The sequence below is a fragment of the Ictidomys tridecemlineatus genome, chromosome 6, assembly GCF_052094955.1.
Source record: "Ictidomys tridecemlineatus isolate mIctTri1 chromosome 6, mIctTri1.hap1, whole genome shotgun sequence".
NCBI lineage: Eukaryota > Metazoa > Chordata > Mammalia > Rodentia > Sciuridae > Ictidomys > Ictidomys tridecemlineatus.
In genome coordinates, this window is record NC_135482.1 from 45,161,365 (window position 1) to 45,185,061 (window position 23,697).

Here is a 23,697-nt window from a genome sequence, read left to right on the forward strand (position 1 = left end):
TAGGAAAAGTCATAGGAACAGAAGGAAAGGAAAATATTTTTCCGTGAGCAGGAAGGGAAGGCCTAGGTACCTGAGGGATGAGACCCCTCACCTAGAGACAGAGGGGCTGGCATCGCAGGCCCGTGCCTCAGAGATGGACATATAACTGTGTGCACACAGTGCATTCACACACTTGTATGGCAGCTATCAGTGACTCTGGCCTTGTTGTATCTTCTGCTCCTTGTTGTGCATTTTCTACCCTTGTGAGACCTTTTCCACAGGGTGTCTCAAAGACCCAGAGCCCCTTTCTGACCACATGACTTTTCTCCAATCTTATTCCTGCCAGTAAGTTTGGGTATTTGATCAAGCGTCTCTGAGGAAAATTCATTTCTTTGTGCATTGACTCCTAAATTTCCTCAGAGGCAATCTCTTCCCCATTGTGAGGGACTCTCTAGTCCTTACATTACTTGTCTGGCCTCTTATCACACCCAGTTCCCAGGAGATCTGATAAACCTGTTCACACTGAGGAGTCACCACTGTGTTATTCCTCTCCCAAAGCATTTGTGTGTTAAGAAGGCTCAGAGCTTCACTCAAATGAAGCAACCTTGAATCGTGCAATTTTTAGGCATCATTAGAAAGAGACTCTCTTTGAAGGAGTTTTGTAGGGGAAGAATTTGCATGTGTTTGGATTTTTATTTTTTAAAAAAAACATCATTTTCTTAATCTATAAAACATAGATTATGATATCTATGCAAAATAATTTTCAGATTTAAAGTGATTTTGTGCATATGTCTAGCCCAGTGCCACATAGCAAAGTGACTGTGATGGCTGTTAGGATTCAGCCTTGCCTCTCTGTATCAGGCACTGGGCTAGCCAGGGTGAGACCTCGAAACAGAATTAAACAAAAGGGGTTTCCAGACCTCCCAAGAGCTCAGTTTAAAGAAAAGTTGTTGCATTTGGACAGCTTAGTTTACTCTCCCCCAAAACATTCTCTGAAATATTAACTCACTCAAATCTTACCTTCTTCTCCCCTCTTTCCCAATCTCTTCTCATATTTTCTTGTCTCCAAGAAACTAGGAGATTCCAAGTACTTGTCAAGGATCCACACCCAATTGGAACAGATATTTTTAAGTGAATGTGACTCAAAGGTACATATATCACCACAAAATACAGTCAAAACGAGTCATCCTCACCAAATTACCGAGTTCAAGGTTATGGGAGAGGAGGACCAATAAAACCAGCAGAAAACACCTGAATTGTTTTACTCAAAGCATGCATTTGAGTTTGGGTTCAGAGCACATGATCACTGTAAATGTAATATTACAGGAAGTCATCAAAAGAGCTTAATAAAGCTGAGCTTTTACACATACTGTCACATTGGAAAAGCCACATGGCAGTGGGGGGTGGCGGGGGGGGGTGACAGGGGGGTGTGGGGTGTGGGATGGGGTGGAGGTTAGTAGAGAATACTAAGCATAAGTAGTTAGACTGTAAAATAAGCTCAGCGTTGCAGGATACCCTCCATAAACACGAGCACTTAATTAATTCAAGAGCACACCTGTCATTTTAATTATGATTCTGTCAATAAATTTTAGTGCCTGCAAGAAGCACTGAAGTGGAATTGCATTTCACCTTCCCTGGCACGGCAGCAAAGGAGGGCAAACCCGCCTGTCACCGACTCGACCTCTCTCTGACTCTCTATGACATCCGAATATCAGAAACCAGGATTTGAATGAAACTGGGTGGTTAGTTCTTTCTTATTTCAATCCTTGTTGCCATTGTGTGGGAAATCGATTTTCCTATTTAATGGTTAACTGGTCTATTGTTCATGTGTACCGCTACATGCATGGCTCAATTTGGCAGCCCAAGATTTGAGCTTCTCTCAGAGATTATTCTATGGCTTTCTCTCTTTGAGGTTGCAAAGGTGACCGTGAGGACAATAAAGCCAGAGAAGATTCCTAGAGAGGAAAGCACTTTCCCAGCGAGGGTGGACAGAGATCTTTGGGCTCTTCGGTCAGCTCTGGGTGGGGGGCTCTGGGAGTTCAGCCTCTCTAACTGGGAAGTGGTGACAGTGGGGTCTTCATTACAGAAGCTCCACTGCATCCCGAATACGTGCTCAGAGTGTGGTGGGCCATTGCTCTGCCTGAGTGGCTTCAGGCTCTAGGTCTCCTGGCCCCTCACAAGTTCTGTGAACCAGCTAACACCTTTCGATATGTGCGTATTTTATGTAAACCAATTCCAGTCCTCTCTCTAGTCTCTACAGATTCCTACAAGGAGTTAAAAAGAACTCAACAGGCTTATATGCACTGACATGGAGTGTCACAAACACCATTATGTGGTAAGAGCAAACTGCAGACTCACAAAACCAAATGTTGAACCTCTTCACATATGTACATTGTTTGTAAAGGCAGAGGAAACAAACTCAGCTTGTAACTGTGGCAATCTCTGGGGAAGAGAGTGGGGTGGGGGAACACATGTGGACCTGTGCCTTTTACCCTATGTATTTTTGCATGAATTTTTAACAAAAAATACTTTCAAGTACTGCTCATGTACTCAATACAGCAAAATAAAATGAATAGGAAAAAGAAAATCAGGGGAATAGAATGTAGCAAATAGAGGACAGGAGTCTCCTGTTCATTATCAGATTATTCCACTCAACTAATCTTATAAGCATCCTCTACGCACTTGATACAGTATAGACAAAGTGAATAAGGAGAGAACTAGCTGCTCTCAGCCACCACACAGCACATAGCCAAGGATGAATGACAGTGTTGTAAGTGGAAGGATAGCAACGCAAGGGGGTTTTATGGGGAGCCCAGGGAAGGGTTCTCCTGACCCACCCAGGAGAAATGTGGACACACCAGAGCCTTCCTTGAGGAGCCTATACAACTCTGCAAGTCTTGAAGAGTGAGAAGGAAGGGAAGAAGAATTCAGAGTGCATGAAGTATGCCAGGAAATGTGAGCGGGATTACCATTAATTTCTAGAAGTTTACCCTCCGCAAAACTGCTTTTATCTACGCCATTGTCAAGACAGCCATTCACAGGCCATATCAGAGGGAACTATGAAAAGCCAGAGGCACAACCAAGACATTTAATCTGAGCCTACCTAGCCACGGGGAGGCACAAGCAGGTCCAGATACCAATTTCATCTTCTTTCCCCAGGGGGCTTAATGCAGGAACCAAGAGGCTTCCTTGGGACCTTGAGTATCACCAGCACCTTTTCCAGGCAGAGTGTGGGTACTCACAGATTACTCTGTTAGAAGCTATTGAGGCTGCCTACCTGAAATCACAACAGAGAGGCTCTCCAAAGAAATGAGTTCTTTCAAGAATAACCAGGGGTTTGTAATCTGGGTTATGTGTCCTATGACAGGTTGTAGACATATCTAGAGAGGCTGAGGCAAGGGGAAATCTTCAAAGGCAAAAATGAGAAAGGTTACATAAGTTGTTTTGAAACAACTATCCTTGGTTACAAGGATCAATAGCAAGGGTGGCACTGGTCCAAGGCTGAATAGGCAGTTGCTGGGTAGACGTCCTTGCAGCAGTATTCTTTGTGTAAGGTTGCTGTGGCCTTTGTGAAGGCTGTGATTTTTCAGAGTTCTCGCGATAGTTTTTATCAGACATGTGTGCCTCAGGGTCCCTCCTTTATGGCTTCCTGACTCCATTTTGTTAGCTTAAGTGACTCCATTTTGATTCTGACAATTTTCACAAGGCTACCAAAAGCACAATCAGGTTGTATGAACTGATTAGTGAACCAGTCGATGCTTGCCTGTGCCCAAACCTGAGACCCTGCCCCACCTTCTTCTTATCATCTACACTATTCCCTCCCACCACGGGTCCCACTCGGTGCCTTCATAGTGCCTTAGGACCTCCCATGGGCAGGACCTCCCAAAGCACCTTCCAAACTCTACTTCCCAGCCTCCACTCAAATATCTAGACGTTTCTGTGTCTCAAAAGCCAATCTTCAATAGTACTACTCTGATTTTTCTCAGTTTAGCCAAGTCTTGGGGCCAATCTGATAAACTAAACACGCCGATGTGATGATGGGGGATGAGTTACTCCCTCTAGGTAGAAGATTCATATTTCAGTCAAGTCTCCAAGGTGAACAATCTCTTACCCAAAGAGGGACAACACTATGTGGGAAATTTAATTGTACTATGCCCGCCCCAGCCATCCTCTTGAGATTTAATGACCTGGGTGGCACACCTGCCACTCTGGGCCACCCTCCTGTGCAGTCCACTTAGATGTCTGTGTCTGCCTCTCCCCACCCCCAGTGTCTGAGCTCCACAGGTGCAACTCAGGAAAGTCAGCCTGGACTCACTAGTCTTTATTCAACTCCAACCACAAGACACTTCTAGTTCTGGGGATACAAAAGGAAAACCTAAACTGTCCCTGTTCTGAAAGAGCCGAAGTCCCCTGAGACCTCAACGGTTCTGCTTCCTGCTTTTGAGGCGTTTACATCCAATGAGAAAGAAGAGATGGTCTAGGCATAAATAAACCCACTGCAGAGCCAGACACATATAAACACCAGTGTTTCTCACACTGCAGGGACAGCACAGCTGAATGCGGTAGGTGGATGGGTTCCAGGCTCCTGGTGCTGGAGGGAGAACCGTATATATTTTAATAGAAAGGGTTCCCACCATCCCTCTCCCCTTAGTGTCCTATTTTATTATGAAACATTTGAATGGTACAGACTACAATATAACAAATAGCCTTAATTCACATCCCCTGGATCTAATGATTGTTAAAAATTTTAGCATATTTACTTTGTTTCTGATGACAGAACTACAGAGCTGTAAGCCCTTTGAAACCCCTCCCTAATTCTTTTCTCTTTTTAAAACTGAAGACTATAACCCAGCGCACTTAACCACTCAACCACATCCCCAGCCCTTTTTATTTTTTATTTTGAGACAAGGTCCCACTAAGTTGCTTAAAGCTTTGCTAATTTGCTGAAGCTGGCCTTGAACTTGTGATCCTACTGCTTTAGCCTCCCAAACTGCTGGGATTACAGGTATGCACCTGGCTCTCTCCCTAATATTATTTTGCCTCTTTCCCAGAGATCAACACTTTTCTAAAGTTGCCTGGTCTCCTTCCCATTTATAGTTTTGATTCTTTTGCTCCATGTAAATATATATATAAGATTGGTGGTGCTTTTATGACTCAACATTGTATCTGCTTTATGGTATTATTTGCTTGATAAATTTCAATTTTCTTTAAGATTAAAATATAAATAAAATCTTTGGAGACTCCTTCTAAGGCCTCCCTTTTTCCTTGAGGCCTTCCCTGTCTATTCAGATCTGGCTGAGACCACCCTCTTTGGTGGCCTAGTAGCACTTTGTTGACACTTTCTTATAAGATTTGAGTGTCTTGTCAGGGGCATCTGGTTGTCAGGACCATCATGCCCCAAGAACTATCTGGGTCTCAAGGAAAGATACTGGGATTTCTCCTTGACCTTCAGTGTGTAGCCTAGTGCCTGGCATATAAAAAGAAGTCCACAAATATTTAATGCGTTGGCCTAAATTCCTTGGGAAACAACCACCACCAAGCACGTCCACATGAACTCATGGTGGATCTCGCCACCTGCGACTAGTAGTCAAGGTGCAAGGACGTCAATTGTCATTCATCTGCCTTCACTTTAGATGGGATTCTGGTAAACTCATCTATTTTCCTACCTACTGTAAGAGCAAAAAAAATAGAACAAAAAAGAAGTAGCTGTAGTCTGCTTCCAAAAGAAACAATTCACAGGAGCAACAAATGAGAACTTAACAGAGACGAGGAAAAAGAAAATTAGAAAAAGCATGAGAGACTGGAGACATTTACTGAAATTGATGTCTAAATAAGTACAATGCTGATTCACCCAAAGATGATTAGATTGTACTCCATATCCTCTGGTTAAGAATTCAGAGAAATATGTAATTTTTTAAAAATTAAAAGCATTATGGAACATTAAAAAAAATTTTTTTTTAGCATGTCATCCCTGTCTGAAGTTTAATAGATGGGGAACTGCTAGATGTGTTTCTCATTAATTCTTGTTTTCACTCCAGTGGCCCCTGCTTTTAATTTTAAAGCAGATAAATGAGAACATTTTGTATTTCTCCCTTCCAAAAAGATCACACCAAAAAAGGGAATAAAACTGAATTACTTTCATGGCCCTCGACCAATTTTTTTTTTTTTTTTTTTTTTGTCCAAAATAAAACACAAGCTTTCCTCAGGCACCTTCAAGGCCTCTGAGAAGTGAGGGGACACAGGCTCCTCCTCCCTCCCTGCTGCAGGCTGAGGCCAGGCCTTCCCACCCCTCCTGCTTCTGCCTGTCTACCGCCCACGGGGCGGGGCTGTTCTGGGCACAGGCAGTAACCCTGGGGAGTTTCTGGGGTAACAGCCACAGAAGCATCACAGTAGGACCCAGGGCACTTCATTAGGGCCCCTCACAGAGGGCCTCCTGGGAGCCTCCCTGGATTCCAGGGCACCACACCATCACGACCCTGGCCATGCCTAAGATTTCAGAGCTCAGAACATCTGTCCTGGCCACCCAGGACCACAGTCCTTAAACAGAGCCCCCTGCCTCTGGGACCACAGCTTCCAACCTTTCAGGATCAGACGCCTGTAGCTGCGCCCAGCCCAGCCACCCCTGCTGGCCCTTCGCCGGCCCCTCCCTTAGCTCCCAGGCCCCACAAGGCAAGCTCCTCCAGTTCCACCCAGTTTCTCAGTGGCTAGCCTCACTTTGAGAAACTCAACCTCATCCTTCCCGGCAAATCCACCCCTCTCCCTTTGCCAGAATCCTGTGCACAGGGCCAAGGAGTTGCTGGACTGTGGGGAGACCTTGAAAACAGACTGTGTCCAGGGAATCCGTGTTGAGAACAGAGAACAGGAAAAGCTCACATGGCCCCAGAGTCCAAGAGGCTCTTTAGGATCAGGAGCGTTGTAGTGGCCTGTTAGCTATTTTCGAGAGCTATGACCTGTGTGACTAAGATACTTATGTTTTAGTCCTTGCTTGTCAATAACTACTTTAAAAAAAAAAATGATCTGATGTACTTCAAAAAAGACTTTTGAAGTACATCACAAGTCTCCACATAGTTTTAGAAACCTAAGGCGCTTAATATATTTCTTCATATTGCTTAGCTCAGTGACTAAAGATGTTTAGGGATTAGAATAGATCACTGGAAAATATGTTCACCAGAATCCATCATCTGCTTAGCTGGAAAAGGTCTATTGAAAAGACAAATGTAAGAATTAAGATGCTAGAAGAAATGGCAGAAAATATGATGTTTCTGAGACTAAGTTGGTAGGTAATAACCCCTGGTCTAATAATTTCTTCGCCCAGTGCTATCATATACTGCCTTCCTTAACACACAACCAGTCACTAGGCAGGTACAGTGTCAGTGTGGTGCAGAGGGGTCAGTGTGAGGGCTTAACTTGCAGGCCAGTCTTGGAATACTGGGTTACCATAACCAGCTACTAAGAGTCCTATATATACTTTTGGCACCCAAATTCACCTGAAAGAAACAGCAAAAAGAACGTCAGCTTGGCTATATGTGCCCTGGTAATGCTGGACTTAACATTTCAGGTAAATAAGAGACCCAGGTTGCCCCAATCCCTGGCGAAAGTTACTCAGGACAGCAAGGACTACAAGAGGTCTCAACTTGAGATACGCATAGACTCTCAGTAAGAAGAGTGACTCGCTCTTCTCTTGCCTTGCTGGGGAAGGAACCCAGGGTAAGTGCTCTGCCACTAAACTAGAAGGGCTTTTGTGAGGGCAGGTGTGGGTACCAGGGATTGAACCCAGGGGCACTTAACCACTGAGCCACAACCCCAGCCCTTTTTATTGTTTTATTTTAAGGCAGGGTCTCGTTAAGTTGCTTATGGCTTAATTTGCTGAGGCTGATTTTGAACTTGCAGTCCTCCTGCCTCAGCCTCACAAGCTGCTGGGATTACAGGTGTGCACCACCATACCTGGCCTGAGGAGGGCTTTTGAGTATCGTTCCCGGAGTAGCTATAATGTTGAAGATCATAGGTTGACAGAGGACATCATGGTTATCACATGTAGAATGCCTGACTATAGGAGAAGGGAAGGAAGTCAAAGGATAAAAACCCCAGGGGAGAGACTGACTTGGGGGAGTTGCCTAATTGATCACCCTGGAGGCCCTTCGACCTGCTCATGGCTGCCAGGTCTGCTCCTCATCTTCCCAGTTACGAAACTCTTTCTGGTTAAGCCTAATCAAGTTGGTTTTCTGTCACAAACAAAAAGAACTGAGAAACTTGGTTGGTTTTGACATCATATTTTCTCAGCACTTACATGAGCAGATCCACAGAAAGCAGAACTTATGTCTCAAAAGAGCTAGAGAACATAATCAAGTATATAGATAAACAGAATAAAAAGATAACAGAAATGAAGACCATTATTTCCATGACATAATTTGTGCTATAAATAATAATGATCACTAATCACGTCTGTTACAAGCAAGACACTCTACCAAATGCCTTTGTATATTAATTCTCCCCAAAGCCGGTGAGGTACTGCAAGTACTACTGTCCTTATTTTGCAGATGAGGAAAACCAAGGCCTAGAGAGAAGGAACAACTTGCCCGGTGCTTCATAGCAGGGAACTAGAGGACCTGGAACTCAAAGTCAAGGTAACCTGGTTCTATAGCCTTAACGGCTACACATACTGTGTCTCTTCAAACAGAAAGGAATTGGCTGGTCATGATTGATAGTTTGGAAATCCTGCTTCTAAGAACTGTTACAAATGCTATGCTTTCTCAGATCTGTTTCCTTTAGACTCTCAATGACTAATTCCTTCAGAGACGTTAGCCACACAAGCAAATCAAAGGTCATTAAGTAAAAGCCTAATGAATTATATTTTATTCATCTGTGTTTGAAGATTGAGAACTATAAACTCTTTCGCTCATCCACTTACAAGTTTTTCAGAAGAAATATTGTGAAACTTGTCATAAGAGCAAACAAAACGGAACCCAGACTTAGGCCTACCTGTTGGCCAATTAACACAATGAAAAATATGAAGAAGGAAAAAGAATACACCAGGAAAGGGAAAAAGGATCACGATAGATTAAAAGCTTACAAAATCAAGAAAACAAAGCAAAGAAGGGCAGACATTAAATAACTGAAAAAAGAATATACAATTGCAGATGAGACAGACTGGCAAAAGAGAAAGAAAGACCCACAGTATTGGGTAGAGATAGATTGTCAGTTCCCTGAGCACAGCACAAGGTCTGTTTTATTTGCTGGCATTTTCCCCAAAGCAAGCACAGTGCCTGAAATACAGTAGCTACTCAAGAGATGGCTATTGGCTAAAAACATGAAAAAGATAGATAGGTAAACAGCTGAAGGGCGGCAGAGGGCAAAGAGGTCTATGTAGTCAACAAGCATATAGAGTAAAGGATCAAGCAGACTTTGAGGTTCAGATCTTGGTTTTGTAGCTCACCAGAGTCATGTCATCTTAGATAATGTACTCACTACCTTTACTATTTCTTGCATCTTGATTTTTTCATATGTAAAAATAAGGACATGTTCTATATATTTTGCTATTTTTGCTTATCTTCCAGCCATTCTTCTTTGTGATGCAGACCTCAGGGTTTTTGTTTTGTTTTGTTTTTCCTGGTTAAATAGGTTTGTCTCCTGGAGGGACCCTGATAGAAACAGGTAAATAACACCTACTTTGCAGGGTTGTGAAAACAGATGGGTAGATAAAGTGCTTAGAATATTGTCTGACTATAGTAAGAACTCAGCAAATGCTAACTGTGTAACATAGAGAGACAGAAGAATTTAGCAATACTGCAGGTGCCAGGGATGGGCTTCCTTGGAGTACTTTGGCTCTTTGACCTTGGAAGACTTTTGACAGGTATACTCTTGCTTTTCCAGCTATAGGCACAGAGAAAGCACCCAAGTCAGATATTATGTCTTTGAATCTAGGACATCATTGATTGTCATACACACCATTAATTTTGTGTATTGCTAGGAAAATTTAAAATCACTACCAATTAAATTATAGTATGTTATAGATTGTGAAGCTCATCCTGGTATTAGAGATACTAAATTATGAAAAAAATGAGTATTAGGGTTGATGAAACACAACATTTACATTGGACAGCCATGAATGTAAGATAACCCTCAGATGGGTCTATACAGGCCTAATGATATTCTGTATCCTTCATTGTATAGTATCAAAATTAACTCTCTCTCTCTCTCTCTCTCTCTCTCTCTCCCTCCCTCCCTCACACACACACACACACACACACACACACACACACAATTTTCTTCCCCTATGTGACCCCTTTTTTGGAGGAAGCCATTTGAGATTGGCCCCAAGGAAATTAGTCTTTCTTTTGGGTTAGTCTGTCTATTTGAACCAAGTGTTTACCTCCCTTACCCAGCAAAGCCTTCTAGTTTTCTGAGCAAAATAACCTATCACTGAAACCACAGACAAATCATAAGTTTGCTTACAGCTCAGTGGAAGGTTTCCTTGCTTATTAGCATGACCGGTGGTCAGAACTAAAATTATACTCTGCTCCAAATGCTCCGTAGGCTTCTGTGCGTCATGCTTAAGCTTCAATCCAAGTATGTTTCTGGAGTAGGGTTACAATCAGAAAAATAAAGAATGTAAAAATAGCACCTTATGAGTCAATGTTGTTTTCTGCCCAAAATAGGTTCTTACTATGACAGGCTCTGGCCAGTCCTGATCACCTGGGAAAACAGCCTAGAAGGAACTCCACACCACACAGACTCAGTGCCTGACTCTGCAACAAGTCACAGAACACCAAAAAAAAAAAAAAATTAAAAATAAAAACAAAAAATGCCTTGGGGCAGAGAAGGGGGAAGGAGGGAAACAAAGAGGCACAAAGGGAAAGGAAAGACAGGAATGGGTGTGAGACTTGATTGGCAATTGATTTGAAGAAAAAAAGAAAAGAAGATGAAATAAAAACTCTTCAAAAGTTTTTCAATGACCAGGGTTGATCTTTAATTTTCACACACTGATCAAATGGAGAGAACTGCAGTCTGTCTCCTCCCTCACCTTCCCCATCCACCTGGCCCCCAACTTGATCTGAAGGTGGAAAATTGCAGCAGATCCTCTTCTAAAGCTCTGTGCACTTGTTTAAAAACTCTTGCTCTGCTTCTCTGCAATCAGGTATTGTATGTCCTTTTATTACACCCTTATTAGTTGACCAGAACCCTGTTAAGCACTGGAGGTGCAAAGACAAATAAGAAAGTTGCAGCCTCCAGGAGCCCACTGTCTAATCAATGTGTAAACAATCAACCTACTGCTTCCAAAAGTAAGGCCAGACTGGAAAGGTCAGGGCCCATAGGAAGCACAAAGAAGGAAGGGAATTGCTAGTATTCAACTCTGCCTTTATAACACAAAAATAACCATACTCAATGCATAAATGTGGCTGCATTTCAACAGAATGTTCTTCATGGACACTATCATTTGCATTCTTCTGATTGTCTTGCAACCATTTATAAATGTAAAACTGCTCATAAGCAGTACTGAATTAGGTGCATGGGCTGTAGAATCCCTAACACTGCCTAATAGTATATTAAGCTATGTCAAAGCAGGAAAGGTGATCCCCTGTCTCAATCATAATAACAGATTAAAGTATTAAGTAGTTTATGCAACACATACTAAGAGCTTTACATACATTAGCTCATTTCATCCTAAAAATGACCCCAAAATGAATACTAAAATTGAGATTTAGTGAAGAAAAACAACAGGGCCAATATCACTCGAAACATGGCAGAGCTGGCTGGGGTTTGGACTTGTTTTTGCCTAATTTGAAAGTGCTCTTAGCCCATGCCACCCTAGCCAAACCCTGGACCTTGTTTGCAGGTATATCCTCAGCATTTGCCACTAACTCATATGTTTATCCTTCTTCAGCCATTACTTGAGCCAACCCCTGTTTCTTTACTTTGTGGGGTGAAGTAGCCATGGTCTCCTGATTCTCAGGCACTAAAAGTTATCCAACAAACTTACCCCAGAACAATAAGATGAGCTAAGTGACATTTGCACTTTTGTCTTTTTTAAAAATAACTCCATAAAATATGGAAGTAGGTTGAGTAGCACTTGATATAAATTTCCAAAAATCAGGCTAAAAAGAGACACCTATGTCACATGAGGATCAAGGCAGTATCTCTAGACAGGACTTTGTCCTTGACTGACAGAAGACCCAGTCTGAGCTAATGAACTGCTTCTCCATCCCCACAGCTAGAAGGACAAAGCTAGGAGCTTTTGTTCTCAACATTTTTAAAAGTTGAATTCTTGAGAGGACAAGTGAGTCCTGGCAGGAAGAAAATTATTTGAGTTTTGTGCACGTGTGTGTGTGTTTATAGAAGTAATAACCAGAATATTCAGAAATAGAAAACAACATAAGTTATAAGATAATTATTCCTAGGAGATTAAATGTTATAATTTCTGTAACTATTTTACAACAACTTCGGCAAAGAAAAACTGATGAAGCAAATACAAAATGTTAATATTATTAAATATAAGTGACATAGTTTGTTACTAACAAAATTTTTCAAATGCTTAAAACAAATAGTATGATTGAATAGTAGTAGATCTATTTTAAAAAACATAAATAACTGTTTAGCTTAAATTCTGAGATGAGCAATGATGACCTGGATGTCATTTAGTGGTGGTCTGACAATGATTTTGCAATCTAGGTTGGCCCTGACGGCACATGATCCTTCACTTTGCCATCAATTCTACTCAGCTTAGAAATAAGCTCAATTTATCCTTGCAAGTTAAACTCAGAACTTCAAACACACACTTAAAGGACAGTTTAGTTCAGCCTTGAAGACCAGGATAAGCACTCACTAGCTTATGGAGAAAACTGACTTGTCCCAAGATAGGGAAACCAGCATTAAAGTCTTAAGATGTCACGCACACTTAACCTTGAAACAGGTCAAACTACTGGTGACAGAGCCCAGGCCTCAAAGAAAGAACCCGTGTCAGAATGGTGAGGCTTTGAGGAACCTGGCTCTTGCAATATCTTTTTGGTTGGAGTGTAAATTAGTGTGATTTTCTGGAAAAAATTTGGCAACATGTAGTAAAACCTTTTTATAACCTTTGACTTAGAAGTCCCACCTCTAGGAATTTACCCAAAGCAAATAGATGGGAGAATGTGCTAAGAGGAACAAATAGGTGCAAATTACCATGGAACTTACAATATTGATTAATTGGAAATGACTTTACTAATTGGATAAATAATTACAGCATATCCACATAATGAAAACCATGAAGCCATTAACAGGGATAATATAGACCAATATTTATACCTATGGAAGGGTAGGTGTTTTTATTTTGCTAAAAAGAAAAAACCCTGTGTATCCTCTGATTCTGTTTGTGAGGTGGGGGGATAAGTGTGTGTGTGTGTGTGTGTGTGTACTTTATCATAGGCTTCTCAGAGTTTGAAATAGTCATGCCAATTTCACTTTTTGAGTACCTTAGCATATGTGCTTGTGTAAGTGTATATATGGAAGGACTGGCTCTCTCTCTCTCTCTCTCTCTCTCTCTCTCTCTCTCTCTATATATATATATATATATATATATATATATATATATATATACATACACACACATATATGTGATATATAATATATGCATATATATTTATAAATATATATAGTCATGCCAGTTCCACTTTTTGAGTCTCTTAGCATATATAAGACAGATATATACAAACATATATATATCATATATATTTATAAAAGAAATGGCAATATATATAGTTTACTATAACTTTTCACATTTTACAAATCAATGCTGTCATCAAAGAAACATTCTACACAATAAGGCAGGGGGCACTAAGGAAGAATAGCATTACCTTGGATTAGGTAGAGGGAAGTGATGGGAGGGGCGGGGAGGAGATGTGTGGATAGGAAAGATAGTAGAATGAAACAGACATTATTACTGTATGTATATATGTGACTGCATGACCAATATGATTCTGCAACATGTACACTCAGAAAAAATGAGAAATTATATCTCATCTATGTATGATATATCAAAGTGCATAAATGCATTCTACTATCATGTATAACTAATTAAAACAAATGAAAATTTTTTAAAAAGAAACATTCTATATTATTTTATATAATCAATAGGATTTGTGGTGAAACTTTCATTTACAGAGCACTATTGACTATGGTCCTATAATAGACCACAAGTTTAAAATGGTGTGATGAAGTTCTTCCTCTTCCAACCATAGGCCTAAACCCAATCTCTAGGCCTAAACGTATACTCCCTTAGATATAATATCAGAAACCAAAATAAAAAATAAAAATTCAAGGCCCTCTGTGACTGTGCCCCACAAATGATCTGCCTGGCTTTCTTGTAATAGCCCCTATCTCTTTGCCAAGTCGGAAGAGTTCAGCACACTCAATTCCATCCAGCCCACAGTTCCCTCATTTGGCTTTCCCAGGCTATATTCTGATTTTCTGGATTCACAGTTCCCAAAATATATTCCGGATATCCCGTGGGTCATTGCAATCCAACGACTTTTACATTGGAGAGTTCAGCCTCTGTCAACCACCACATGAGAAGCACAGTTGTTAGCTTTTGCAGTACAATAAGGGCTCAATACCACACCATGGTGGAGGGGCTTCTCTGTGGTGGCTTGTTGCCTGGAGAACCAAAGTTCTAGAAACAGTGACTCAGGAGCTGTAGCAAAACAACAGTGTCCATAACGGGGGACCATAGTGCTAGGGGTGGATGGACCGTGTTCAGAAAAATGGATACAGCCAAAGGCCCCTGCTGTACTAAGCACCAAGCACCAAACTGAAAACAGGAGTCATGACAATGTTTCTACATAGCCAGGGCCTGCCTTAGATGCCACATTTGAAATATTGAACAGATGAGACTTCAGCTCTCACAGCAAGGCAGAGAGAGATCATCCATAGGGATTCACAAACTCAGTAGAGCCAGCTGAGCCAACCTCAGTGACATTCCTTGATTTGCCAAAGTCCCCTGTCAGATGGAAAGGAGCAGACATTGGGCATTCAGAGTCACTGACTTACTTCAATGGTGAAAACAGAACTAGGGTGACCATCGTGGAAGAAGAAATAAATTTATGATACTCCAAAACACCTGTGCAAGCCATGTGACCTAAAGTTGGCATCAGGGCATAGACACAACTGTCAGACAGGCCTCACCAGTGGTGCTATAAACAGGGTGGATGCTCTGGCAAACAGAGGGGTTTTTTTTGTTTGTTTGCTTTTGAACATTCTGTTCAGTGACATCATTGGTCTGTGCAAGTCTCTTCCTTATTTCACTGATAAGTTAACTTATTAAATGAATTGACATTTATTCCCATCACCGCCCTCAGTCTTCTTTCACCACAGGCAATCATTTTAATATGTTTCATGTGAGTTTTTTTTTATTTGCACATGTTTTGTCTTGTATGTCTTGTATGCATGTCTTGTATGCATGGATTTTTAACTTAGGCAAATGGTTATATTAATCATCTTATTCTGTTATCTAATTTTTCCACTAAGCATTAGTGTGGCTATATGTTGCTAGGTTCTATATTGCCATATGTATATCTAATCCATTATTCTTAACTACTGTATAATACTCAATTGTGTGCACCCATAATATTTCACCCTTCTGGTTCTCAGTGATAGAATTTTACACTCACAAATGAGATTGCAATTAACATTTTCTTTACCATGCTGGGGGTTGAACCCAGAGCTTTGTACATGCTAGGCAAGTGTGCCACGTCCTCAGCCAACAATTAACATTCTTATTTATACCTTTATGCACCTGTATGTAAATATCCCTGGGATGGCAGCTATATTTGTTGGAACATTGCATTTATACTAAATTTGGTTAAATTTTTTCAAGATGCTTACCAGAATGGTGGCACCAGTTTATACTTCCATTAGCACTGTGCAAAGATTCGTGTTTTCATACCCACAGAACAGGAACTATTTTCAACAAGTAGATCACAATATGGAGCCCTTCTCTTTTAAACTTTCTGTTTTCTCCCTGCTGACTGCTTGAGCTCAAAGCACCTGATAGAAATCCTAGGAGCTGGTACTGAGAATGCCTATCACTAGGGCTCCCTGGAGGAATGATGAAATAATGTGCCCCCTGCTAGACGGTTATTTGACAGTATCTTTTGTCTAATAAGTGCATAGCTCTATGTTAATGGAGAAAAATCTCATATGACCTATGCCTTCTTTGTATGTAGAAACTAATGGAGAAGAATTGAATTAACTCAAATTCTTAACAAAAAAAAAATAATCATAAGAATGTATGTTGTGAGGCAGACTTGCAGGATGCCATGGAGAACTTTACCCAAACAAGAATAAAAGTAAAATTAGGGAAGTGAGTCTCATTAACTTTGTTCAATACTGATGTTTCTGGAAGACCACCTGACTTAAAGTAGGCCCTCTCTAAAAATTTGCTGAATGAGTGACTAAAAGAATAGAAGGTTGGGGCTTAGGGAAGAGCTCCTTAAGAAATGATATTTAAATCAAGCTCTGCAAGATCAACAAGAGTTAGCCAGGGCATGGTGGTGGTGGTGGTGGTGGTGGTGGTGGTGGTGGTGGTGGTGGTGGTGGTGGTGATGGTGGTGGAGGCGGTAATGATGGTGGTGGTAGAGATGGTGGTGGTAGAGATGGTGGTGGTGGTGATAGTGATGGTGATGGTGATGCTGGTGGTGGTGGTGATGGTGATGGAGGTGGAGGTGGTGATGATGGTGGTGATGATGATGATGGTAGAGATGGTGGTGGTGGTGAATAGAAGGAATCCCAGAAGCTCTCCCAGGTGAGAAGTCAAGGATGGACTTATAATGACAACAAATGATTCTCAAATGTTACCTCAAGTGCCTGAGCCCTGGAATGCCAACTCCTTTTTTAAACAATGCTGTTGGGACAAAGTTCACACCTCTGAAGCAGGGTCATGGATGCAGCCACAAGGCAGAAGACAGTATTTCTATATAATGGACTGGTAAATAATGTTTTTGCGACATTGTGAAAGGAGAATAAGTTTGGAATCCCAAAGACCTGAATTTGAATCCTACTGCTCTCTCTTAACTGCTAAGCAAATATATATGCAAGTTAGTTAGCCTCCTTTAATATCCTCCTGGTTAAAAATTAGGGATGATGCTACCAACTTAATAGAAACTAAAAGAAAATTAAATAAGATACATTTTAGGTAAGGTATATTATATAATATTATAATAATAAAATATCATAATGATAATAGCTAACTATTCCTGAATACTTATGTGCTAAGCACTTCACTGGATTTCTCTCTTTTATTCCTAGTGTCTGTCTCGTAGAGTTGATGTGGGCCCATAAGCACTTTGAATGATGCCTGATACAAAAAGTGCTCAAAAAGTGGTAACTATTGTCACATAGAATCCCCATTTTGCAGATAAGGAAATGGGATTTAGAAAGGTTAACAACTTCCCCCAAATTAGCACACTGAATAAGTGGCAGAACCAGCATCAAACAGAATCTCAGCCTCCATGCTCTATGCCCAGGGTGACGGCTGGCACACAGCAGCCCTCAAAATACCTGTCAGCTTCTCCTCCCATTCATCTCTCTTCTTACCCTTCGGCATTTTTTCTCAGAGGAATAGTTAGCAATTGGGAGCTCCATAAAGGCATTCAAGTGTGGACAGAATGTTGGTGGAAAAGGACATCTAAGTATCCCTCTGAATAGCATGTTACATACACAGAACTTATAAATGGTGCTATCAAATGTGTCAGGCCATACTTATTGTAACATCCTAAACTGACACAACAGAATACATCCAGCTCACTTCTGGGCGCTCCAAACCTTAATGACAAATACTGGTGGATTTCCTAAGCCTTGTATTAAAGTAGAGGTAATTTAAATAAAAAGATATTGAGTCACTTCCTCACTTTTCCTTGAACAAATGAGAAAATTCCAGCACGGTGCCTGAGAATCACCACCTATTTGATCCAAAATTGGGCAGAACCTAGGATGTTGAATATTGGTAATTACTGGGATTTTCTTTTAAATAAACCCAAGCAATGAAGAAGCTCAAGTGCTCCAGGGAGAGGATAAATCATTTGAAATAGACATATGGGAGCCTGAAACATTTCTCTCTCTCTCTCCCCCTCGCCAATTCCCCGCCACCCCTCTAATTTATTTTCCAAGGAAGACTTCACGCAGAGGGAGTAATCTGTTTCCTGAGAGAGACCAAGAATTCTCTTGAGTGCTCTTAAGGATCTGGTTGAAGGTATAGTGATTAAGTAACAGCTGAGATGAAGGAAGAGCCAAGTTTCCTAGCCACTTTTCCCAGGCTTCTGTCCCGTTCTCTCCTCCCCCAGCATGTTTGAGTTTTTAACCCTGGCATCTCCTTGTAATGTGTGTGTTTTCAGGGAGTACAGTAACCAGAGATGGGAGAATTTATCATACAAGATAGTCTAAATATCTTGGGCTTTCCGCCAGGCTCAGAAAAGACCTCTGACAGTATGGAAACATGCAGACCCAGGGAAGAAGAATCAGACAGTGTGGAATGATTCCTGACAAGATTGTGGAGACTTTGCCCATGTTCTCAGAAAAGAGCTATGGATTGAATCTCTATAATAAAGACTGATGCTGAAAGGAAATGGCCAAGGTGTCTGTCCATCCCCCCACCTGCTACCCCATGCACACACACACGGAATGGAAGAAAAGAAAATGGAGGAAGGGGGAAAAATGGAGAAGACCTAAATTGGGTACAGTCCATATTAATGAGATATTAGGCAAGACTCAAGGGAATTGCTTGATGAATCATATAAATAGATCTGAAAGGAAAAACAGAATCTATTTTCCAGGATGGACATAAAAAAACTAAAGTTTTTTTGGCTTGGTTTTGTTTTGTTTTTTATCATAAGTAAAGGTATATAGCTGAGAACAACATATAAAATAAACCCTTTTCATCTCTGGCTAGGGCACCCCCTTTTTCCTTAGTGGAGTTTCATAAACAATGAAAAGTGTGCACGAGAATGCTTGTGCAAGCGTGTGAATTACTATCTAGATAAATGTGTATTACGTGCCATATTGATTTTCTGGTAACTCAACACTAATTCTTGGCAAAGGATCCTGGGAAATTCCAGACTTACGAATGCCTTTCTGGAAGGTCATGATCAAGATATGTAGAAATTCAGCTGTATTTCAAACAATTCCTGGATACATTCCTAAAGCAGGAAACAGCATCTGCATTGCTTTTTCTCTTTTTTTACAAACTGCTAGTGTTTTAAGAATTTTACCTACTTCTCAAAATAGAATTCTCCAGAGAGTAAAGCACATGCACTCAGATCAATGGTGGAAATGAATATAAAGCCTGAATTTCATGACTCATGGTTCAGCGAGGAGTCCATTACCTGTAATCATTTCCTCTTCTCTAACAATCAGAAATAAACAGAGCTCCACTTAACTTTAAAACCTGTTTTATTTAACAAAAATAGAAAGATGCTGTATTACTTCATGGTTTTTTTTTCACCCAGCACCAAATCATTTAATCTCTTCAGTGAAAGAAAAGAGAATCTAATCTAATTCAGCTGACATTAAATAAGTGAGCTTAACCCAAAGTGGGGTCAGTTAGCTGCAATGAGTTAAGTGCTGCCTTCACCTGCCTACTCTCCTTCCCCCATTTCCCAAATTCTATGCATTTTTATTTCTTTTCACTTAAGCTACAACTCATCTACATGAATTATACCAATACTATTACTGAAAAGCAATCGTAGAAAACATGAGCATGTGCCCATGTAGGCTCTTTGCCTGTAGAAGTGGTGTCATTGTTCCCATGATACAGATGAGGGAACAGGCTTGGAGAGTGCTAACTGCCCAGTGTCACCAGAGTGCTAGGAAAGGTGGAAGAACAGGGTCCAGAGTTCACTTCTTTATGGTAGGCTCAGAACTGACTGTTAGCGAACCTTTCCCTCCAGTAAAGCTGTTCACTGAAGTCTGACCCATCCCATACTTATCAGCGTTCCAGCAAGGACTTTATTAGAATGCAAACTCCACAAGAAGAGGGACTTGTATTTTGGTTACTAACCTGTCCTGGTGCTCAGCGTGTAGGACATGCTAGGCAATCAGGGCCCACCTCCAGGGTCTATGAGCAGTAGTACAGTGGCACAGGGCCCCCACTCAGAAGGCTCTCCACTTGGATTTAGTGTGCAGTCACTGACTTGAGAGTCTTAGTAAATTTTTTCTTCAAATTAGTGTTTTGTTGATGAAGTCTGATAGGACAGAGATGGTGCTTCCTCCCCTTCCTGGGCTCTTAGCTGCTTGCACTCCACCTGTGGTAGCCTTGGTGACTAACATTTCATGGGGGGAGCAGCGAGGACTCTGGCCCCAGTCTGGGTGTGGGAGTTGGCAGAGTCCAAGGTGGGCACCTGTACTGGGTGACACATTGCTGCCACGCTACCCTGCACTGGCAGCTCCCCAGCTCATTCAATGGGCAACTCAGCAAGTGAAAGCCCAGATGCCAAGTACATGCTGGGGGGGGGGGGTGGCTTGCAGTGTCTTGGACAACTTTCTCTTCCCAACCAAGGCATGACACCGTTGGCATGCTAAAAGTTCCCTATTTTAGCACCAAAACAGCATTTTTTCCCCTTGATTTTTAAATGCAGGCCACACCTTTTCATTTTGTAAAGGGTTCCAGGATATATATATATATATATTCCAACTATATATATATATATAGTTGGCTCTTTCAATAAATAAACATTAAATTAATAATTTGGACTTTTGGAGGTCAATACTTTCAGATATCAAAGGAATAAAGCACTTAAGATAGCAGTAGGATTTTGAACCAGAAATTTTGCCTTCAAATGATAATTCTAAGGGAAAAAGGACAGGAAAATATTATATATCCAAGAACTTCTTGACAATCAGCACTAGAATGGGTAACCTAGAGACAGCTAGGTAAAATCTCCCACATGTGTACTATGACTTCAATAGACAAAAGTTTTCCTGTAGAGATTTAGTGTTTAGCCAGGAAATTTTTTAAAAGAATCAGTCTGATTGCTTTTTGTCCTAGGTGTTCTGGTTTCTAGTTTGGGCCCACTTCCTAGAACTCCCCAGTGATCCACATTTGACTATTTCTCAAGCTTATTCACACTTAAGTATGTGAAGCTGGCCCCTGAAACATCTGTGTTTTATTCTTGTTCTGAGCATCACATGTAGGAAGATCTGCCAAGCTCTTTTTAGGACAATGACTTTATGAATATAGTCATGGAGAATGTTCATGAATCCTGTGATGTTTCTGGGAGAACAAATTACTATGGGGTGTGATATTTGTACATTTTTCTCTCCAACTGTACTATGAATTTTTTTTTCTTTTACGACACATGTATTAGTCACGGTAGTTGAATTGCTGAAATAAGTCTCAACTCTTAGTACCCTTTGGTACTCCTATTACAATCCGATGGGAGTCAGTTGGAGTGATTTATTCCACACAGTCATTCAGGTCTCTAGTTTGTTCCATCCTGTGCTTTCCTCATCCCTGATAGTCTTGGAGTTTTCCTCTAGTTCATCAGCATTTGGCTGGCAGACAAGGGAAGAAGAGCCCACAAAGGATTATGAGAGAGGTTATTAGGGGTCAGAGCAAATACCATTCCCTCCCACATTCTCCAATTAGGCTCCATCACATGACCTTACATAACTTCAGGGTAGGTCTCCAATCCTCCATTAGAAGCTTTGACTTCTAGTGAAGTCCTTCCTGAAAATCAGTTAGGCATGGGATTTATGCAGAGAATGTCAACTAATGGTCTGCTTTCAGCCTACTGCCTGCATTTGAACTTTAATCTTGAGTCCTCTGCAATGTTTTTAGCTGTATGACCCTAGGGAACTTATTTAAAATTCCTTTAGTTTGTTCCTAACTAGCTGTTTACCTAGAAAGAATAGGAAACAGGGTTTGGTGCTACACTGGTATATTCTCTGTTACATTAAAGATCATATGGTGTTTTCTTTGTGTATAAGATGTTGGCATGTAAGAAGTATTCCATAAATATTTGCCACATAAATGAGGTAGAATAATTAGGATGGACTGGATCCCTGTAATTAAAGGAAAGTTATGACCTGGGTAGATTTGAAATGAGGAGTATTATTTGGAGAAAATGAGAATTCAAAGAGTTCACTGGAATTGTTGATTTGTGTCCTTTGATCCAATGACAAAGTGGATAATATGTGTGCAAAATCAATCTTTTCTACCTCATTTGCCTTTTCTCTCTTAGTGAATTGCTTCTTTCCCTATTAGATTTCTTTCTGCTTATATTTATCCATTATCCAAAGAACGTGCCAAAGGCTTTCCAAATTCTGATCCTGCTTTTTCTATGGTATCATCAATTGCATTAAAAGCACCTCTACCCTGCAAGTAATTAAGGGCTTAGCAGAGCATAATAAACTTAAAATTGGCTTTAGGACAAAACATATGCCATACAGATGTACACTTCAATGACACATCCTCCATAGAATAAACAGTCTAGACAGTGACAAGACAAACACAATGCTCACTATTATTGTACTAGATATTCATCTCTGTCCATAATCTCAAAGGTGCCAGGATTTTCCTTTTGCATTTCCTCATTTCTTTTAAATCAACTTCATTTTTCTTTTAACTCATTAAATCCTAAGTTTTCAATTCTGTGACTATTTCAATGAAATTGATGCAGTTATATTACAGTAGATTAGAAATCATAATCTACAGTGTATGTATATATACATATATAATACATATTTTTTTTCTTTTCCTCTTCTACTTTTCTCAAAGAATAGATGTCTAAACACATAATATTCATTTCAAAGTTACCATAGATAAATGATATATTTCTTGCTCAATTTAAATTTTTATAGGTGTTCCATATCTGGGATGATGGGACAAAATGGGTTAAATCCCCAGTCCACCTGGTTGGTGGAAAGTTAGCAGGAGAATTCTTGAAATCCAGAACTAGGGGAAGGGTCTCTAATCTCAAGTTTGACCTAGTTCATCCTGAGTTTCATGTTGCCAAACCTGAGTCCAGAGGCTCTGGATCTCCCTGCTAGGCCTGTGGGAAGGGTGTTTTTACCTTCATTCAATATTTCAGTGGCCCAGCCTCCCAAAGATATTATATGGCCATTCCGTCAGAGATCTTGCGTACATGGAGATGTTCAGGGAGCCAAGGTTGAGAGTTGCTGGTGGTGAAGTTACAGTCAATGGCACCAGTAAGGTGGGTGCTTTGGTTTGTGCTGAGGCACCATTAATTTTACCCAGATTGCTTTTGCAACATTAGTGCTAAAGTCAACATGGTTATCATCTGCAGGAAGACCTCATCTAAAGTATCTTGCTAAAGGGACACTTTAGGGAGACAAATCCAATAGCACCTAAGAATCTAAATTCATATTATGGCAAGGAGTTTGAATAAAAGCTACCTCTTGCTAAAGCAGGGAAACCCAATGCTTATTAGAATGGGATAAGCTCAAGTCCAAATATACAAGCCTTAAAGAACCTTCGAGCTAACACCCAAAATTGGATTTCTCCTATTCAATAATACCAATTGATTTTCTATTTGGTTTTATACTTTACTTTATTCATCTGCACAAGAAATATGTTTATATATAAATTACATTATTGTTACCAAATCTAATTGTAATTGTCAGTTCTAAACATGACAGTAGCAGGAACCAACTTCAGATATTCAGACCTTACATTACCCATAAGTGTGGCCAATTCATAAAGAATTACACTTGGGTTTCTCAGTAACATTGGAT

At 40.7% G+C, this 23,697-nt stretch overlaps 1 protein-coding gene across 6 annotated transcripts in view; it reads left to right on the top strand.

Moving 5' to 3' along the window:
- LOC144378612 (uncharacterized) overlaps positions 1–23,697 on the top strand; it is a 262,662-nt gene that overhangs the window by 153,104 nt on the left and 85,861 nt on the right. For 2 of the 6 annotated variants that reach the window (XR_013440459.1, XM_078053145.1), the window contains exon 3: positions 8,517–8,603. Coding sequence is in view for 3 of the 6 variants with exons in the window: in XM_078053145.1 (XP_077909271.1) it covers positions 8,517–8,569 (53 nt within the window). In the remaining 3 variants the exon portion in view is untranslated. Of the gene's footprint in view, positions 1–1,571; positions 1,716–8,516; positions 8,604–9,597; positions 9,631–10,634; positions 13,402–23,697 lie in introns of those variants that run through there. The other 4 variants (XR_013440466.1, XM_078053144.1, XR_013440458.1 and 1 more) reach the window with 3 other exon arrangements.